The 14982-nt window shown below is 46.3% G+C and overlaps 1 protein-coding gene across 2 annotated transcripts in view; it reads right to left on the reverse strand.

The window, feature by feature from the left end:
• Positions 1 to 14982, reverse strand: part of PTPRU (protein tyrosine phosphatase receptor type U) — a 558855-nt gene that overhangs the window by 21454 nt on the left and 522419 nt on the right. For both annotated transcript variants that reach the window (XM_070764504.1, XM_070764505.1), the window contains exons 28-29: positions 12438 to 12595; positions 230 to 365 (exon numbers count right to left, since the gene is read on the reverse strand). In XM_070764504.1, the coding sequence (XP_070620605.1) occupies positions 230 to 365; positions 12438 to 12595 (294 nt within the window). The remainder of the gene's footprint in view (positions 1 to 229; positions 366 to 12437; positions 12596 to 14982) is intronic.

Raw genomic sequence — 14982 nt, forward strand, 5'->3', positions numbered from 1 at the left:
TGCCAGCTGTGATGATTCCACAGAATTTCCATATCAAAGGTTCACAGTTAATTGGTATAAGCTTCCGAGTATGGACATTCTTTTGATAGTTGAAAAAATGCCCCCAATCCACCTTCTGTTTTTGTAAGTCATTGCCACCTTTTACGGGAGCAAGTTCCATAATTTCTTGAAGAAATACCATGGCGCTCTTTAGAAGAAGTAGGTCAGATAAATGCTACTCGCTACTTACAAAGGTCTCGACCATATTTGGCTTATAGTTGCGAAGGGTCTTTGCAGCAAAGAAAACATCCACCAGCTTGTGACACCTAATCATCTCCAGGATCATGGTGCAGGCGCAGAAGGTACCACTCCGTCCACCTCCATTCCTTCAGAAGAAATTAAGACACATGAAGCATGCAGCTAAAAGGAGCCCAAGAAGAACTGTAAAGCAATAGTCTCTATTTAGCCTAGCATTAGAGAGAGAACTAAATTTTTTTAAAAACCCAAGCAAAAGTACCTGTCCAGCTTTTCCATACCATCGTACAGATCATTTCAGAGAGACAAAATTAAAAGATGGGTTGACACTACTCACAGGACACATGTAGTCAGGGGTCAGTGAAGTGTTTGCAAAAAAATTTACTACCACACTGTGGATGTGGCTTATTTTGTGGCTGTGGCTTGCCGGCCATGTGACCAGGTGGGAGTGGCTTGATGATCATGTGACTGGAGGTGGCTTAAAGATCATGTAACTGGCTTAAAGGTGGCCAACTTGACGTCACTCACGTCAAGGGTTAGGGTGCCTGGCCTCTCCTTGCCTCAAAGAGATACAATTTCTCTATCTTTTTACTATTACTCAATATTATTATTATTATTATTATTATTATTATTATTAATTAATTAGATTTGTATGCTGCCCCTCTCCGCAGACTTGGGGCGGCTCACAGCAGTGATAGACCGTTGAACTTACCTGAACGGTCTTCTCGATGCACTGCAAGGAGAGTCCAAGATGGGGTATTCTTCAGTCTGATTGGTAGGGACTGAGTTTAATTTAAATATTTAAATATTTAGTGCTAGGCAGGCACCGCCTCCCCCTTAGCCCTCCAGTCTAAAGAAAAACGAAGGAGCAGTAAAGCAACAACAACATTTATTAAACAAACCAATACTGTAACTTCAACTGTAATGAAACGTACAATCCCCCCCCCCACCTAGGTCCAGGCCCTAGTATCGGGAGGGATTGGACTCTCCTTGCAGTGCATCGAGAAGACCGTTCAGGTAAGTTCAACGGTCTTTCTCCAATGCACTTGCAAGGAGAGTCCAAGATGGGATATGCCCAAGATAGGATCACAGGGAGGGAGAGGCCTGGACCAGGGGTTCCGAAAAGGCACACACCCCTTGCAACACTCTCCTCCCAAAGGCTGCTTCCGCAGAAGCAAATGAGTCAATCCGATAGTGTTTGATAAAGGTCGAGGGTGCCGCCCACGTGGCGGCCCTACATATGTCCTCCAACGAGGCCTGAGTCCTCCAGGCCGATGACGTAGCCGCACTACGCGTCGAATGTGCTGTTATCCCCGATGGAACTGGGGATCCCTTAGTCCTATATGCTTCCCTTATACATTCCCTCAACCAGCGACTGATAGACTGGGACGACACCTTGGAGCCCATAGCCCTAGAGGAAAAGGACACAAATAAGGCTTCTGAAGTCCTAAAGGGATGAGTCCTCCGGACATATATCTTAAGGGCTCGCCTCACGTCCAGTTTGTGCCACCTCAGTTCAGAGGGGTGCGTCCCATGAGAGCAGAAGTCCGGGAGTACAATGTCCTGGTTTCTGTGGAAGGAGGTATTCACCTTCGGGATAAACGCTGGGTCAAGTCTAAGGACCACCTTGTTCGGGTGAAACTGGCAGAGGTCCGGTCGCGTAGATAAGGCTGCTATCTCTGAGACCCTCCTGGCGGAAGTGATCGCAACCAAGAAGGCCGTTTTCAGAGTCAGGAGTCTTAGCGGGATCTGACGTAATGGTTCAAAAGGAGGACCTGTCAGCGCGTGCAGCACCAAGGGCAGGTCCCAAGAAGGGAAACGGTGTGTCACCGGTGGCTTTGTGTTGGCTGCTCCTTTCAGGAAATCCCTGATCCAGGGATGCCTGGTAAGAGAGCGGTGGTTATCTGTCGAGATGATAGTGGCTAGAGCTGCGACATGCCGGCGTAGCGTATTGGGAGCAAGACCTTTTTCCAGGCCTGCCTGTAGAAAGGATAATACTATGTGCGGCGACGCCGTCTGAGGATTTATCCTACGTTGTTCGCAAAAACTGCAGAAGGCCGCCCAAGTGGCCTGGTAGATCCGCGTGGTAGATGGTCTGCGGGCTGCTTGGATTGTGGTAATCACCGTGTCAGGCAGAGCTTGGCGCTTCAGATATTCCCGCTCAAGTGCCACACGGCTAGTTGCCACCACTGAGGCTCCGGGTGAGACAAGGACCCCTGGGTTAGAGAGACCCGGTGATCCGGGATCCTCCAGCTGGGTGACAACGAGAGCTGCACCAGGTCTGCAAACCAGGTGCGGCGAGGCCAGTACGGGGCTATTAACAGAACCTCTGCTCTCTCCTCCAGGATTTTGCGTATCACCCTGGGGAGGATGGATACAGGAGGAAACGCATACAGGAGACCCTGAGGCCAGCGAAGAGTCAGTGCATCCACTCCCTCCGCCCCCGGGGACTGGAAGCGAGCGAAGAAGCGAGGGAGCTGCGTGTTGAGGTTGGTCGCAAACAAGTCCATCACTGGATCCCCGAATCTCATCACCGCCTCCTGGAAGATTTCGGGATCCAGCCGCCATTCCCCTGGATCTAGTGTCTGACGGCTGAGCCAGTCTGCCTGCACATTCTCCACTCCTGAGATGTGCTCCGCTGACAGTGAGGCTAGATTCGCCTCCGCCCATCTGAGTAAATTTGTCGACTCCTTCATGAGTCTCCTTGACCGTGTTCCCCCCTGCCGGTTGATGTGGGAACGTGTGGAGACATTGTCGGTCAGGACCCGCACGTGTTGGCTCCGTACCAGATGTGCGAGGCTGTGAAGGGCCAATGAGACCGCCTTCAGCTCCAGGAAATTTATGTTTACGTCTTGCAGGTCTAGGGGATCCCAGAGTCCCTGAACCATGTGTGAGGACAGATGTGCTCCCCACCCCGTCAAGCTGGCGTCCGTTGTCATGGTGATGAAGTCTTTCTCCAGGAATAAGGAACCCCTGGCCAATGATGGGGACCTCCACCATCGTAGGGAGTTGCGAACCCTGGTGCTGAGAAGGACTCTCCTGTGGGAGTGGCTGGACCTTCGTCGCTGATATGGCAACAGGAACCATTGGAGTGGGCGCAAATGATGCCTTGCCCAAGGTACTATGTCTATGCATGAGACCAGAGTCCCTAAGATCTTTGACAGCTGGGCAAGACTGGGGTATTGTTGCATCCCCAGCTCTCCCAACAGTCTCCGGATCGTTCTTTGTCTTTCCTGGGACAGGAAAACCATGCCCCGGCCCGAGTCTATGGTGGTGCCCAGATGGGCAAGGCGTTTCGTAGGCGTCAAATGGCTTTTCTCCCAGTTGACTGTAAAGCCGTGGTCTTGTAGTGTTTGAATTGTCAGCTGTGAGTCTCTGCGTGCCTGCTCCCTGGTTCTTGACAGAATGACGATGTCGTCGAGGTACGCCATCAGGCGAACCGACTGGCGTCTGAGACTGGCCGTGAGGACATCCAGTAACTTCGTGAAGGTCCTGGGAGCGGAAGAGAGTCCAAAGGGCATCGCTGTGTATTGGAAGCGGTCCCCGTTCACACAGAACCTTAGGAATTGCTTGTGCTGTGGAAAAATGGGGACGTGAAGGTAGGCCTCCTTCAAATCTATAGATGTCATCAGGTCGTTCTGCCTTATGGAAGCCAGGATGGTCCTTAGTGAATGCATTTTGAATCTCCTGTATTTCACGTAGAGATTCAATTGCCGTAGATTGAGGATCATGCGAACCCCTCCTGAGGCCTTCGGGACCAGGAAGATTGCCGAGTAGAACCCCTTGCCTTGATGTTCTAGGGGTACCCTTTCTATAGCCCCTATCTCCAGCAGATGGGACACTTCTCTGAACAGGAGTTCCCTCTGCAGGGGCGCGGCAAGACAGAAAGCGTTGAGGGGGGGATCGCAGGAACTCGATCCGCAGTCCCTGGGATACCGTTGACGTTGCCCAAGCGTCTGAGGCTGTGGTCTCCCAAGCTTCCGAGAAACACAAGAGCCTGCCGCCCAGGGCTGTGATGACCGGGGAGTCACTTGGTTTTCCTGAAGCCCCTATTGGATCCTCTGGAGAAACGGCGGCCCTGGTATGACCTGCTTCGGTCAGCCTGGGAAGATCTGTCTGGCCGGAAGGATCCCTGGTTGTAGGAGCCCTGGAAGTACGGCCTCGACGTCTGGGTGTTGGTCGAGGAGGGCTCTGCACGAAAGGGTTGACGCCGTTGGTAGGGTGTGAAGCGTCTATCCTGCTTCCTGTTAGCCCTGGGCATCACTTTTTTCTTGTCCTTGTCCTCGACAAGGACATCATCCAGGACCTCTCCAAACAGCTTCTTTCCTTTGAATGCGGAGGAGGCTAGACTCCATTTAGACTTGACATCCGCTTGCCAATTGCGAAGCCAAATGAGTCTGCGAGAGGCCACGGACGACGCCATTGCGCGTGAGGCAAATTTAGCGGCATTGACGGTGGCATCCGCTGAGAATTCCGTGGCCGCCAGCAGTTTGTTGAGGTCTTGTCGAAGTCTTCCGTCCTCAGGGTCGGCCCTGGCCTGGATCTCTTGAATCCAAAGGAGCATGGCCCTGTTAAAGAACGAGGCCGCCGAGGCCGCTCGTATGGCCCAGGCAGCCATCTGGTGTGTCCTGCGGACCACATTCTCCGCCCTCTTGTCCTCCGCTTTCAGTCCTTCCTGTGACTCAGACGGGATAAGGGCGTTAGACACCAGACTCGTTACGGGCTTATCCACCGTCGGGAATTCCAGAAGACCTTCCATCTGCTGGTCGAAGGTATAAAGCTTCTTGTCAAGGTTGGATGGCCCCTGGCCCGTCGCTGGGTTGTCCCACGGGCGTTGGATCGTTTCCAGGAACAGCCGGGAGGATGGGATGTTTACTGCTTCTTGTCTTGGGAGGTCAAACAGCCGTCCTGATGGTGGGGCCGGCTCAGATGACCCCGCCTGGCCTCCCTCCCCGGCCTGGTCAATGGTAAGTTTTGCCTTGTTCAAAAGTACTTTAAAGAGGGAGGATTTAAAGAGGCCTGCAAAGGTGGGCTGCTCTGGTGGCTGGTCATCTCCGGACAGGTCATCATCCCCTGCACTGAAGTCATCTCTGGATGAGTCCTCCTCATCCATGGAGCCCACCAGGGAGTGCGTATCTGGGGCCATCCAGGGGTCCCTGAACCTCTTGGGAGGGAGTCCCACCGGAGGTGGTTGATGTTGCTGTGCGCCAGTCGCTAGGCCCTGTGTGTACACATTAGATATTAAATCCTGTAGGGACTGGGGCATGCTTTGCCAGGTGTCCTGAGTATTGCGCAAGCCTGCAGCCATAGGTGTGAAGGTAGCTGCCTGCGCATATAGTGGGGGCTGAGAGGGTAGGGCGTAGGGAGACCACTCTGAGGCTGGCCTCGCCATGCAACTTGGTTCTGCCCTAGGTGGCGCCCAGGCCTGGACTCCCCTCTCTGGAGACCAGTCACGGTCCATGGCTGAGGCTGATGTCCCCTGGAATGCCCTGGGGGAGGCCATAGAGGGGATGGTTGGAGGCAGCTGACTTGGGGGGATGGTGGGCCCCGATGCCTTCTGAGAAGCTTCCAGTTGCTTCTCAAGCGCTCTGATGCGCTTTTCTGCCTCTCTCAGCGAAGACCCCTGAGAGGTCTTGGTCTTTGAGGCTTTTTCTTTTGGGGTACTGGGCCTGGTAGCAGTGGCCTCCTCCCCACTCTGCGCTTGCTCTGCCATGCCCCGAGGAGTACTCACGATCCAGTGGGGTGAATCAACAAATGGACTTGCAGGCCGATGCCCAGGAGCTCTGAGTAATGCCGGCCTCTCGTGAAGTGAAAGCGAAAGCGCAACTGGTGAGGCCCCCCTCTGCGCCTGCGCGTCGATTGAGGGGAGGAAGCGTGCTCGGGTAAGGCTCCAATCGGTAGACCTTACCAACATGGCCGCCGGCTCGGCAACGAGAATAGCGCGACCTGATTGGGTCCGGGAAGGTGAGACCGGGTCCTTCCGGTCCTTCCCAAGATGGCTGCCCTTCCTCTTCCGGGTAGCCTCACCCAAGATGGCCGCCGGAGGGCTTCCCTGGTAACCCCTTGGCAACCAAAATGGCCGCCGGCCGTTGCCGTGGAAAACGGGCGGGAACGCTCAGCGATTCCCGCCGTCCACAAACGGGGTTGAAACGGGCAACTTCCAAGCTTCTTAGCATGCTCGCCTGCCTTTGCTGGGGTTTTTTGGGGGCGGGGGGGGTGATGACGAAGGCGCGGAGACGTCCGCTCCCCCCCCCCCGCGGGCCACTTGCAGGGAATCCGTGTTCCGGCCCTGCAGTATATTCGCCGGGAGGGGAACGGACCCCCCCACGGCGTCAACCGCCTCCTCGTCCACCGGGCGCTACCGCGGAGGCAGGCAGCCCGGGGGCTCACTCCCGAACCACACAAGCCGTTTTCTGTGGGTTCCCAGTGGGGAGGAGCAGCAGGCACCTGAGTAAACCCCCTGGAGGTTAAGAACTCAGAGCCGCTCGAGGAAATCCACCCCAGCTGCACCTAAAGAGAAAGAAAAGAGAGAGAACATTAATAAAAACATAACATTTAATCAAGAAAAACAAAAAAATAACTTGCACAACAAACTCAGAAGTCCCTTTACTGCGACTGAGTTTTTTAGACTGGAGGGCTAAGGGGGAGGCGGTGCCTGCCTAGCACTAAATATTTAAATATTTAAATTAAACTCAGTCCCTACCAATCAGACTGAAGAATACCCCATCTTGGACTCTCCTTGCAAGTGCATTGGAGAAAAAACAGTATACAATGACAAATCTAATATTAAGTCTAAAATAACAATTTTACATTAAAAACCTAAACAACCCCTTATATAAAAACATACACACAAACATTCCATACATAAATATATTCTATTTAATTCTATGTATATATGCAATATGTGTACATACATATTATTACACACAGGTACACAAAAATATACACTATCTACTACATAAACTATGTGTATGTACAGAGACAGACAGAGAACTCTTCTAAAATTATACACATTCAACCTCATTTACTGCGATAGGAGAAACATACTCAGAGCCCGGGGGGTGGGGGGAGGAGAGAGAGAAAAAAATCAAAGTTTCAAAGTTTTTCTACCAGTTCTGTGTACCTGACTGTACCTGTAGGAGCCCATAATTGTCGGGGTCCTCAAACTTGGCAACTTTAAGACTTGTGGACTTCAACTCCCACAATTTTGGAAGTTGAAATCCACAAGTCTTAAACTTGCCAAGTTTGAAGATCTCTCTATATGTAGTTATCTCTTGCTGAAATGCTTTGACTTGAGATAAGATGCAGAATTGGTGGCATATTATGATTTATTTGATCCTTGAAAGCCATGTCATTTGGAAGCTTTACACAAAGGGCTCTCGAACATGTAAAATGGTGCTTAGTCAAATGCTGGCCAGTTCACAGAGAACTTTGTTCAGCAAAGAGTAAAGGCCCCACTGCTTTATTATTGTGTTCAAAGTGTGCAAAAACACACAGGAATTACAATCAATCCTTGCTGTCTTTTAGAAAAAGCAGCAAGATATATCTCTTCATCTTAGATATTAATTGGTTTAACTGATGACTTTCTACTCGGTGTGGCTGGAGTTATGCTTTGGAATTTTTTAAAAGTAATCATTTCTTCTTCTTCTTTTTTGTATGTGTTATTTTCTCTTAATCTCCATGCAAGTTATTTACAGGTAAGACAGGCTAGGCTATAAATCTAGTAAATAAGCAAAAGCTGCACAAGCAATCTCTTGTCCATTTTGGTTTGCTCAAGAGGAATAATAATGAACTGGTATGGAAATGAACTGGTAATGAACTGGGAATTAGTTTCATATTTATTCTTATGGTTCCCACAAGAGGCAAAATAGACCATCAGATTGCACACTTTTTCAGAAAATGATGTGTTTCTTTTCGGGTGATGCATTGCTGAATTAAGCTTTCAACATAGCCATTTTGAAAACAAAAGGACCCTGGATTGCCTGTTCATGACAGAATATGATGGCTGGTGGCAATAGCTGAGAAATAACCCTTAGTAAGAGATTAAATTGCTGAGCAAGCTTCAATTGGGTGCTTAAACACACAGGAGCTTAAAGATAATAATAAAAAAAAACAGAGAGGAAGGAAACAGTTATACTATGAAATGGTGAGCAACTTGTTAATGATGATAATAGCTGCAAGCATTATTACACAGTTGTGGTTGCGCAGCACATTAACCTATTAGGAAAAGTATCGCATAAATGCCAACACTGTATTATTATGTGTACCGGTCTAACATTTTCACCTGTTTGAAGTGATCAGGATGGAAACAATCTTCAAATAACAAAATATTGTTTGGGATACCGCCATACACATGTTGAAATCTCATGTTTGGGTTGGAGGCAAAGTTATTATTACAGGTGGTCTTTGACTTACAGCAGTTCACTTAGTGACCACTCAAAGTTACAACAGCACTGAAAAAAAGTAACTTATGACCATTTTTTGCACTTATGACCCATTGCAGAATCCCCACGAACATGTGATTTATATTTGGATGCTTGACACTGCCTCATATTTTTGACATGTGATTTCATTTTTGTAACCTTCTGACAAGCGAAGTCAATGGGGAAATTAGATTCATTTATCAACTGCAGTGATAGAAACATAGAAGTCTGACGGCAGAAAAAGACCTCATGGTCCATCTAGTCTGCCCTTATACTATTTTCTGTATTTTATCTTAGGATGGATATATGTTTATCCCAGGCATGTTTAAATTCAGTTCCTGTGGATTTATCTACCATGTCTGCTGGAAGTTTGTTCCAAGGATCTACTACTCTTTCAGTAAAATAATATTTTCTCATGTTGCTTTTGACCTTTCCCCCAACTAACTTCAGATTGTGTCCCCTTGTTCTTGTGTTCACTTTCCTATTAAAAACACTTCCCTCCTGGACCTTATTTAACCCTTTAACATATTTAAATGTTTTGATCATGTCCCCCCTTTTCCTTCTGTCCTCCAGACTATACAGATTGATCCATGTTACATTTCAGACTGAAGCACATAGGCTTCAGTAGGGTCCTCCATTCTGGAGGGAAAATACTGACTACTGAATAGCTAGATTGGCAGCTCCCTATGAAAGGGCTGGCTATCAGACAGAGTCAAGAGCCAAGAAAAGAGCTGCTGTTTTGAAGGAACCTCTGTCTGCCTCTTCCAGTCAACCTCTATAACAATCCACTTAACTAACCAATCCACTTAACTAATGTGGCAAGAAAAGTCATAAAATGGGACAAAACCAGGAATGGGCTCCTATAGGTATAGTCAAGTATGCAGAACTGGTAGAAAAAAAATGAATTTTTTTTCTTTTTTTTCCCTTCTGGGCTCTGGGTATGTTTTTCCTATCATAGTAAATGAGGTTAAATGTGTATAATTTTAGAAGAGCTGTGCATGCGTTTGTGTGTGTACAATTTAGATAATGTATATTTTTGTGTGCCTGTATGTAATATGTATGTACACCTATGGCATATATACATAGAATTAAATAGTACATTTTGGATGTTCGGTAATAGTAAATAGGGAAATTGTATCTCTCTGAGGCGAGGAGAGGCCAGGCACCTTAACCCTAACCCAAACCCTTGACATGAGTGACATCAAGTTAGCCACCTTTAAGCCAGTCGCATGACCTTTAAGCCATCCCAGTCACATGACCGTCCAGCCACTCCCACATGGTCACATGGCCAGCAAGCTACACCCACAAAATAAGCCACGTCCACAGTGTGGTAGTAAATTTTTTTGCAGCCTTTCACTGGACAAAACCCACTCAACAAATGGTGCTGTGAAGTGGCAGAGGGTTTCCAGCCTAAGCAGGGGGGGTTAGACTAGAACACCTCCAAGGTCCCTTCCAACTCTGTTATTCCTTCAGTTCCAAATTTCTCACTTAGCAACATGAATTTTGGGTGCAATTGTGCACGTAAGATGAGGACTACCTGTAATTAACACAATCATTTCCAACCTGGGCATGCTTCAGATGCTTTGCTTATCATATCCCAGAATCCTCCAGGCAACAAGATGTTTGATAGGGATGCTGAGAATTAAATTCCACATACATCTGGAATCTCTGTTTCTTTTCTTTCTTCTTCTTGGAAGAAGAAGAGCCAAACTCTTGAAAGGTTGTTTTCTGAGCTGGAAAACAGGTCAGAAAACATTTTGGGCAGCCTCTCTCTCCTGCTATTGCATTTGATCCAATATTGAAGCTAATCTCTAAAGGAAACTCGATTGCCTCTTCCTGGATCTGATCACACAGCTTTTCTATTCCAGAATCATATTTTGAAGGGGGGGAAAAGATGGGCATTTGGAAATGACAACTCCCAAATCAATCAAACCAAACACCTGTCCCTGATATTGCCACTCTCGCAAACTCCTAGCATAGGATTAAGCTGCTTCAAGTGTTCCTAACTCAAGCACCTGTTTGGCTTTATGTAAACTGGTGTGACCCAAGCAAAATTAGTTTCTCTCCCAGCAGTGTACAGGCATTTTGCCAGCTCACGCTGTAAATTCTTGTGGGCATGGACTCCCTTCAGAGCTAATAAATCCTTCACACTTGATATAATCAAATTAGCCAGATGTATACAAGATGGCTCTTTCTGAGCCAAATCCTCCTATTCTCTCCTCCTTTCTTCCCTCAATTCCTTACCCTCTGGAATTTGGAGACATTCTGCCAAATTATCTTTAGACTAATACACATCCTTAATTTGGCTGTTTCGCTGCTGGATGCCCTTGTCAACTTGGGAAGCCTGCATGTTCTCTTGGAATATGGAAGTTGTTGAACCAAAAATCAGCAGCTGAAGAGCAACGCAGTGATTGAGGGTCCCCCCCCCCAGATACTTTTTGATATCAGTTTTGGCTGCTTTTGATCCCTGGCTGCAGCTGTTTACTTAGATGAAGCTAAAACCTGATTTTCTTTTCTCTTTTCTTTTCTTTTCTCTTTTCTTTTCTTTTTTCTTTTCTTTCTTCCTCCCTCTCTCTCTCTCTTGCCCTTTTTTATTTCTTTCTTTCCTTCCTTCCTTTCCTTTCTTTTTTCTTTCCTTCCTTCCTTCCTTTCTTTCTTTTATTTATTTCTTTTTTCTTTTATTCTTTATTTTCACACACTGTATTAGCCCTGTGATTTAGAGAAGCTTTTCAGATTTGTGGGCAGAACTTGTGAAATGTTCAGTTAATGGGGTGAGTAGGGATACTGAAGAGAAAGGGTTTGAGACATAGGGTTACATTTCCTCTCAACGTAATTGCACCCATGTGCTTAATGAACATTTGCACAGGACACAAGGTCCTCTGGTCTGGTTAGACCTAATAAACTTGGATTTTCAACCTTTTTTGAGCCGCGGCACATTTTTTACATTTACGAAACCCTGGGGCACATTGAGCTGGGGGGGGGGGGTAAAAAAAGTTTGGACAAAAAAATTCTCTCTCTCTCTTCCTCCCCTTCGCTCTATTTCTTTCTCCCTCCCTCTTTCTCTCCCTTCCTTCCTCTTTCTTTCTTTCTCTCCCTCCTTCCCTCCCTCTTTCTCTCTCTTTCTCTCTTTCTCTTGTTCTCTTTCTCTGTTGCTTTCTTTCTCTTTCTCTCTCTCTCTCTCTCTTTCTCTTTCTTTCTTTCTCTCTCTCTCTCTTGCTTTCTTTCTCTTTTTTTCTCTCTCTCTTTCTTTCTCTCTGAGCTTCGCGGCACACCTGACCATGTCTCGCGGCACACTAGTGTGCCGCGGCACACTGGTTGAAAAACACTGTATTAAACTACAGGTGAAAGTCGAAAAATTAGAATATCATTCAAACATTCATTTATTTCAGTAATGTAACTTAAAAGATGGTTTTGGTCTTGGTGACCAAAACTGGATGCAGTATTCCAAGTGTGAACTTATCTAGGGATTATAAAGTTTTCTAACTCTTTATAATGTTATTTAATGAACACTTGATCTTTATTTTATGCAGCCTGCTCCTCTTCAATTCTTCCTTGGACAAGCATCCATGCTGAAACCATGGCTTATTTAAACCACAGATTTCATTATACACAAATCAAAATGCTTAACGTTAATATTAACCAGGATATAACAGTAGGCTCACAGTCTTGACAGATCTTAATCTTTTCTTCTTTGTATTTTATATATTAAAAATAAAAACAAGAAATGAGAAACATTGATTCTCCTTTGATCTCTTCCCGCTTAATCCAAGGAATACTTACAAACAATGGACAATGGTCCTGCCATTGCCACTCTCTCCTTGCCACTTCTCTACTTGGGCTAATAAATTCAGGAAAGTCTTTTTGGAATCTGGAATATCTCTGTAGGCTGACCAGCGCAGGTACTGAAAGTGCTGGACCATCAAGTGTCCTTCCTGTAACTAGAAAAGACCTGTTATTAGTTCTCCTCTTGTCAAAGCCAGAAGTCTTGAATCAACTGTTCTCCAGGATAACAATAGTGCTTAGACTTATATACATATTCATAGTGCTATTTATAGCCCTCTGGTTTACGGAATCAACCTATTGCCCCCAACAATCCGGGTCCTCATTTTACCCACCTCAGAAGGATGGAAGGCTGAGTCAACCTTGAGCCTACTAGTGAGATTTGAACTAGTGAACTACAGCCAGCAGTCAGCAGAAGCAACTTGCACCCTAACACCACGCCACCAAGGCTCATTGAGTGGCTTGGAATCCGATAGGCGTATCAGCTGCTTTTTTGTCTAGGAAAAGAATACACTAAACCTTGCTCAATCTTGGCAACTTTTAGATGAGTTGGACTTCAGCTCATAGAATTACCCAGTTAGCTATCTTGGTATCAGACTTTCAAGTAACACCCCAACAAAAGAAAACTTCAAGGCTTGAGTTTCCTCCAAGTTCCATTTTATTAATGTCACATTGGCACATCTGGGAAAACCCGAATGGTCCAATCAATGCACCATCCCAACTGGAGATGCCTCCCAGCCACACCCCTCCAGGTGCAGGGCAGAGTGGACTTGACTCTCTGAGAAAGGAATGTTATTTTGATTACATATCTCCCCAGCTCCACGCAATCCCCTCTCCTAGTTTCCCATAGCAACAGATGTAGCAGGCCTGAAGATCCAAGGCCTAAAAGATGGTTTCCAGGCCTGATAGTTGGCTGGGGAATTCTAGGAGTTGTTAAAATCTGTGTTAAAGTGCCAATTTTTGGGAAACCCTGCACCAAACCATTCACAATTCCCTAAAGTTTTGAATTTGGTCCCAGAAACCTCCTCAAAGAGCAAATTTTATTAAGAGGGAATATATATAATGAGGAGGCAGGGTTGCCACTCCCACGCTACCGGTGTGCTGAGCGTGCAACTCAGGGTTTTCGGCATGCGCACATGTGCATCTGAGCAAGATTTTGCTTCTGCGCATGCACAGGAAGCGAAATCTCATGAGGGGACATGCGTGCTTGTGAGATTTCAGTGATTTTGTTGCTTTCGCGCATGCACATCAACAAAAAAATCACCGAAATCTCGCACACGTGTTTCCTCACAAGATTTTTCCTTCCTGCGCATGCGCAGAAGCAAAAATTTCACTCGGGTGCACATGCCCACATGCTGGAGCTGCACGCATAGTTCAATTTTGGCTACCGGTACAATGGTGTCAACCGTACCGGCAGGAACCTGCTACCAATAATGAGATGATGTTATTAGCCACAATTAGGTTCGATGTTAAGAAATTAAATCAAATGTATTTCTTTTGTCTCTATTGTATTTAGTTGTTTGCTTTTAGAAGAAACTCTTAAGTTTCTTAAGAAACTCTTAAGAATATTATTCAAAAACTCTTGCTCGCTATGGAACTTCAACTCCCAGAATTCTCAAGAAATGATGAAGCTAGTTACAGAATTATGGAAAGGATTCATGATCAGGAAATATTGTTCTAGGGCTGTGCTAGTGAATGTATGGTACATGTGTCACAGGTGGCATATGAAGCCATCTCTGTAGGCACATGAGCCATCACCCTAGGTCAGCTTCACTGCACATGTGTGCATGCCTCCTGCCAGCCAGCTGATTTTCAGGTCTTTGCAATGCATGCAGGAGACGTGTGCATATCCACGCTACCCCCAGGCATGCTGGGGGGCATTGCATTATGGGTGTGGGCATACCCGCATGAGTGCTATTCCACACCCATGCACCCATTTGGCACCGGAGGGGAAAAAAGTTTAGCCATCACTGTTCTAGGGCATAGAGATAGGGAAAAGAGCTGAATTTCAATCAGTTGGATATTTTTAAAATTTATTTATTTTATTTTATTTATTTGTTTGTTTTCTCAAGTACATATGGGTGGTATACAAATATATAATAATATTCATATACATGATATTAGTGAGAGAGAAACATTAGGACAGGGGATGGAATGCACTCTGGTGCACTTATGCACGCCCCTTACTGACCTCTTAGGAATCGGGAGAGGAATCTAAGACAAGCAAGAGGGAGAAGGTATTTTCAGACAGTAATAATATCACATCACTTAAAAATCAGGTAAACCTACTCAGCTGAACTTCTGCCCTAAAATTCTACTCCTTCATTAAGTTGAGGTTCTCCTAGTTGTACCCATCTTCATTTATAATATGTCTCATTGTTGGTCCTCAATACAGTAGTTGCTAACAACTGGCTGATATTATTTTACAGCAGGGAGTCTGTGATTCATGAAAATAGAGAATTACCTACTCAGTACAACATGAATCACTGGCAATTCTACTCAGACAACACTGTTCAAAATTTTAATTTAGCTAGGGAGGAAAAAA

The sequence above is a fragment of the Erythrolamprus reginae genome, chromosome 11 (assembly GCF_031021105.1).
Source record: "Erythrolamprus reginae isolate rEryReg1 chromosome 11, rEryReg1.hap1, whole genome shotgun sequence".
NCBI lineage: Eukaryota > Metazoa > Chordata > Lepidosauria > Squamata > Dipsadidae > Erythrolamprus > Erythrolamprus reginae.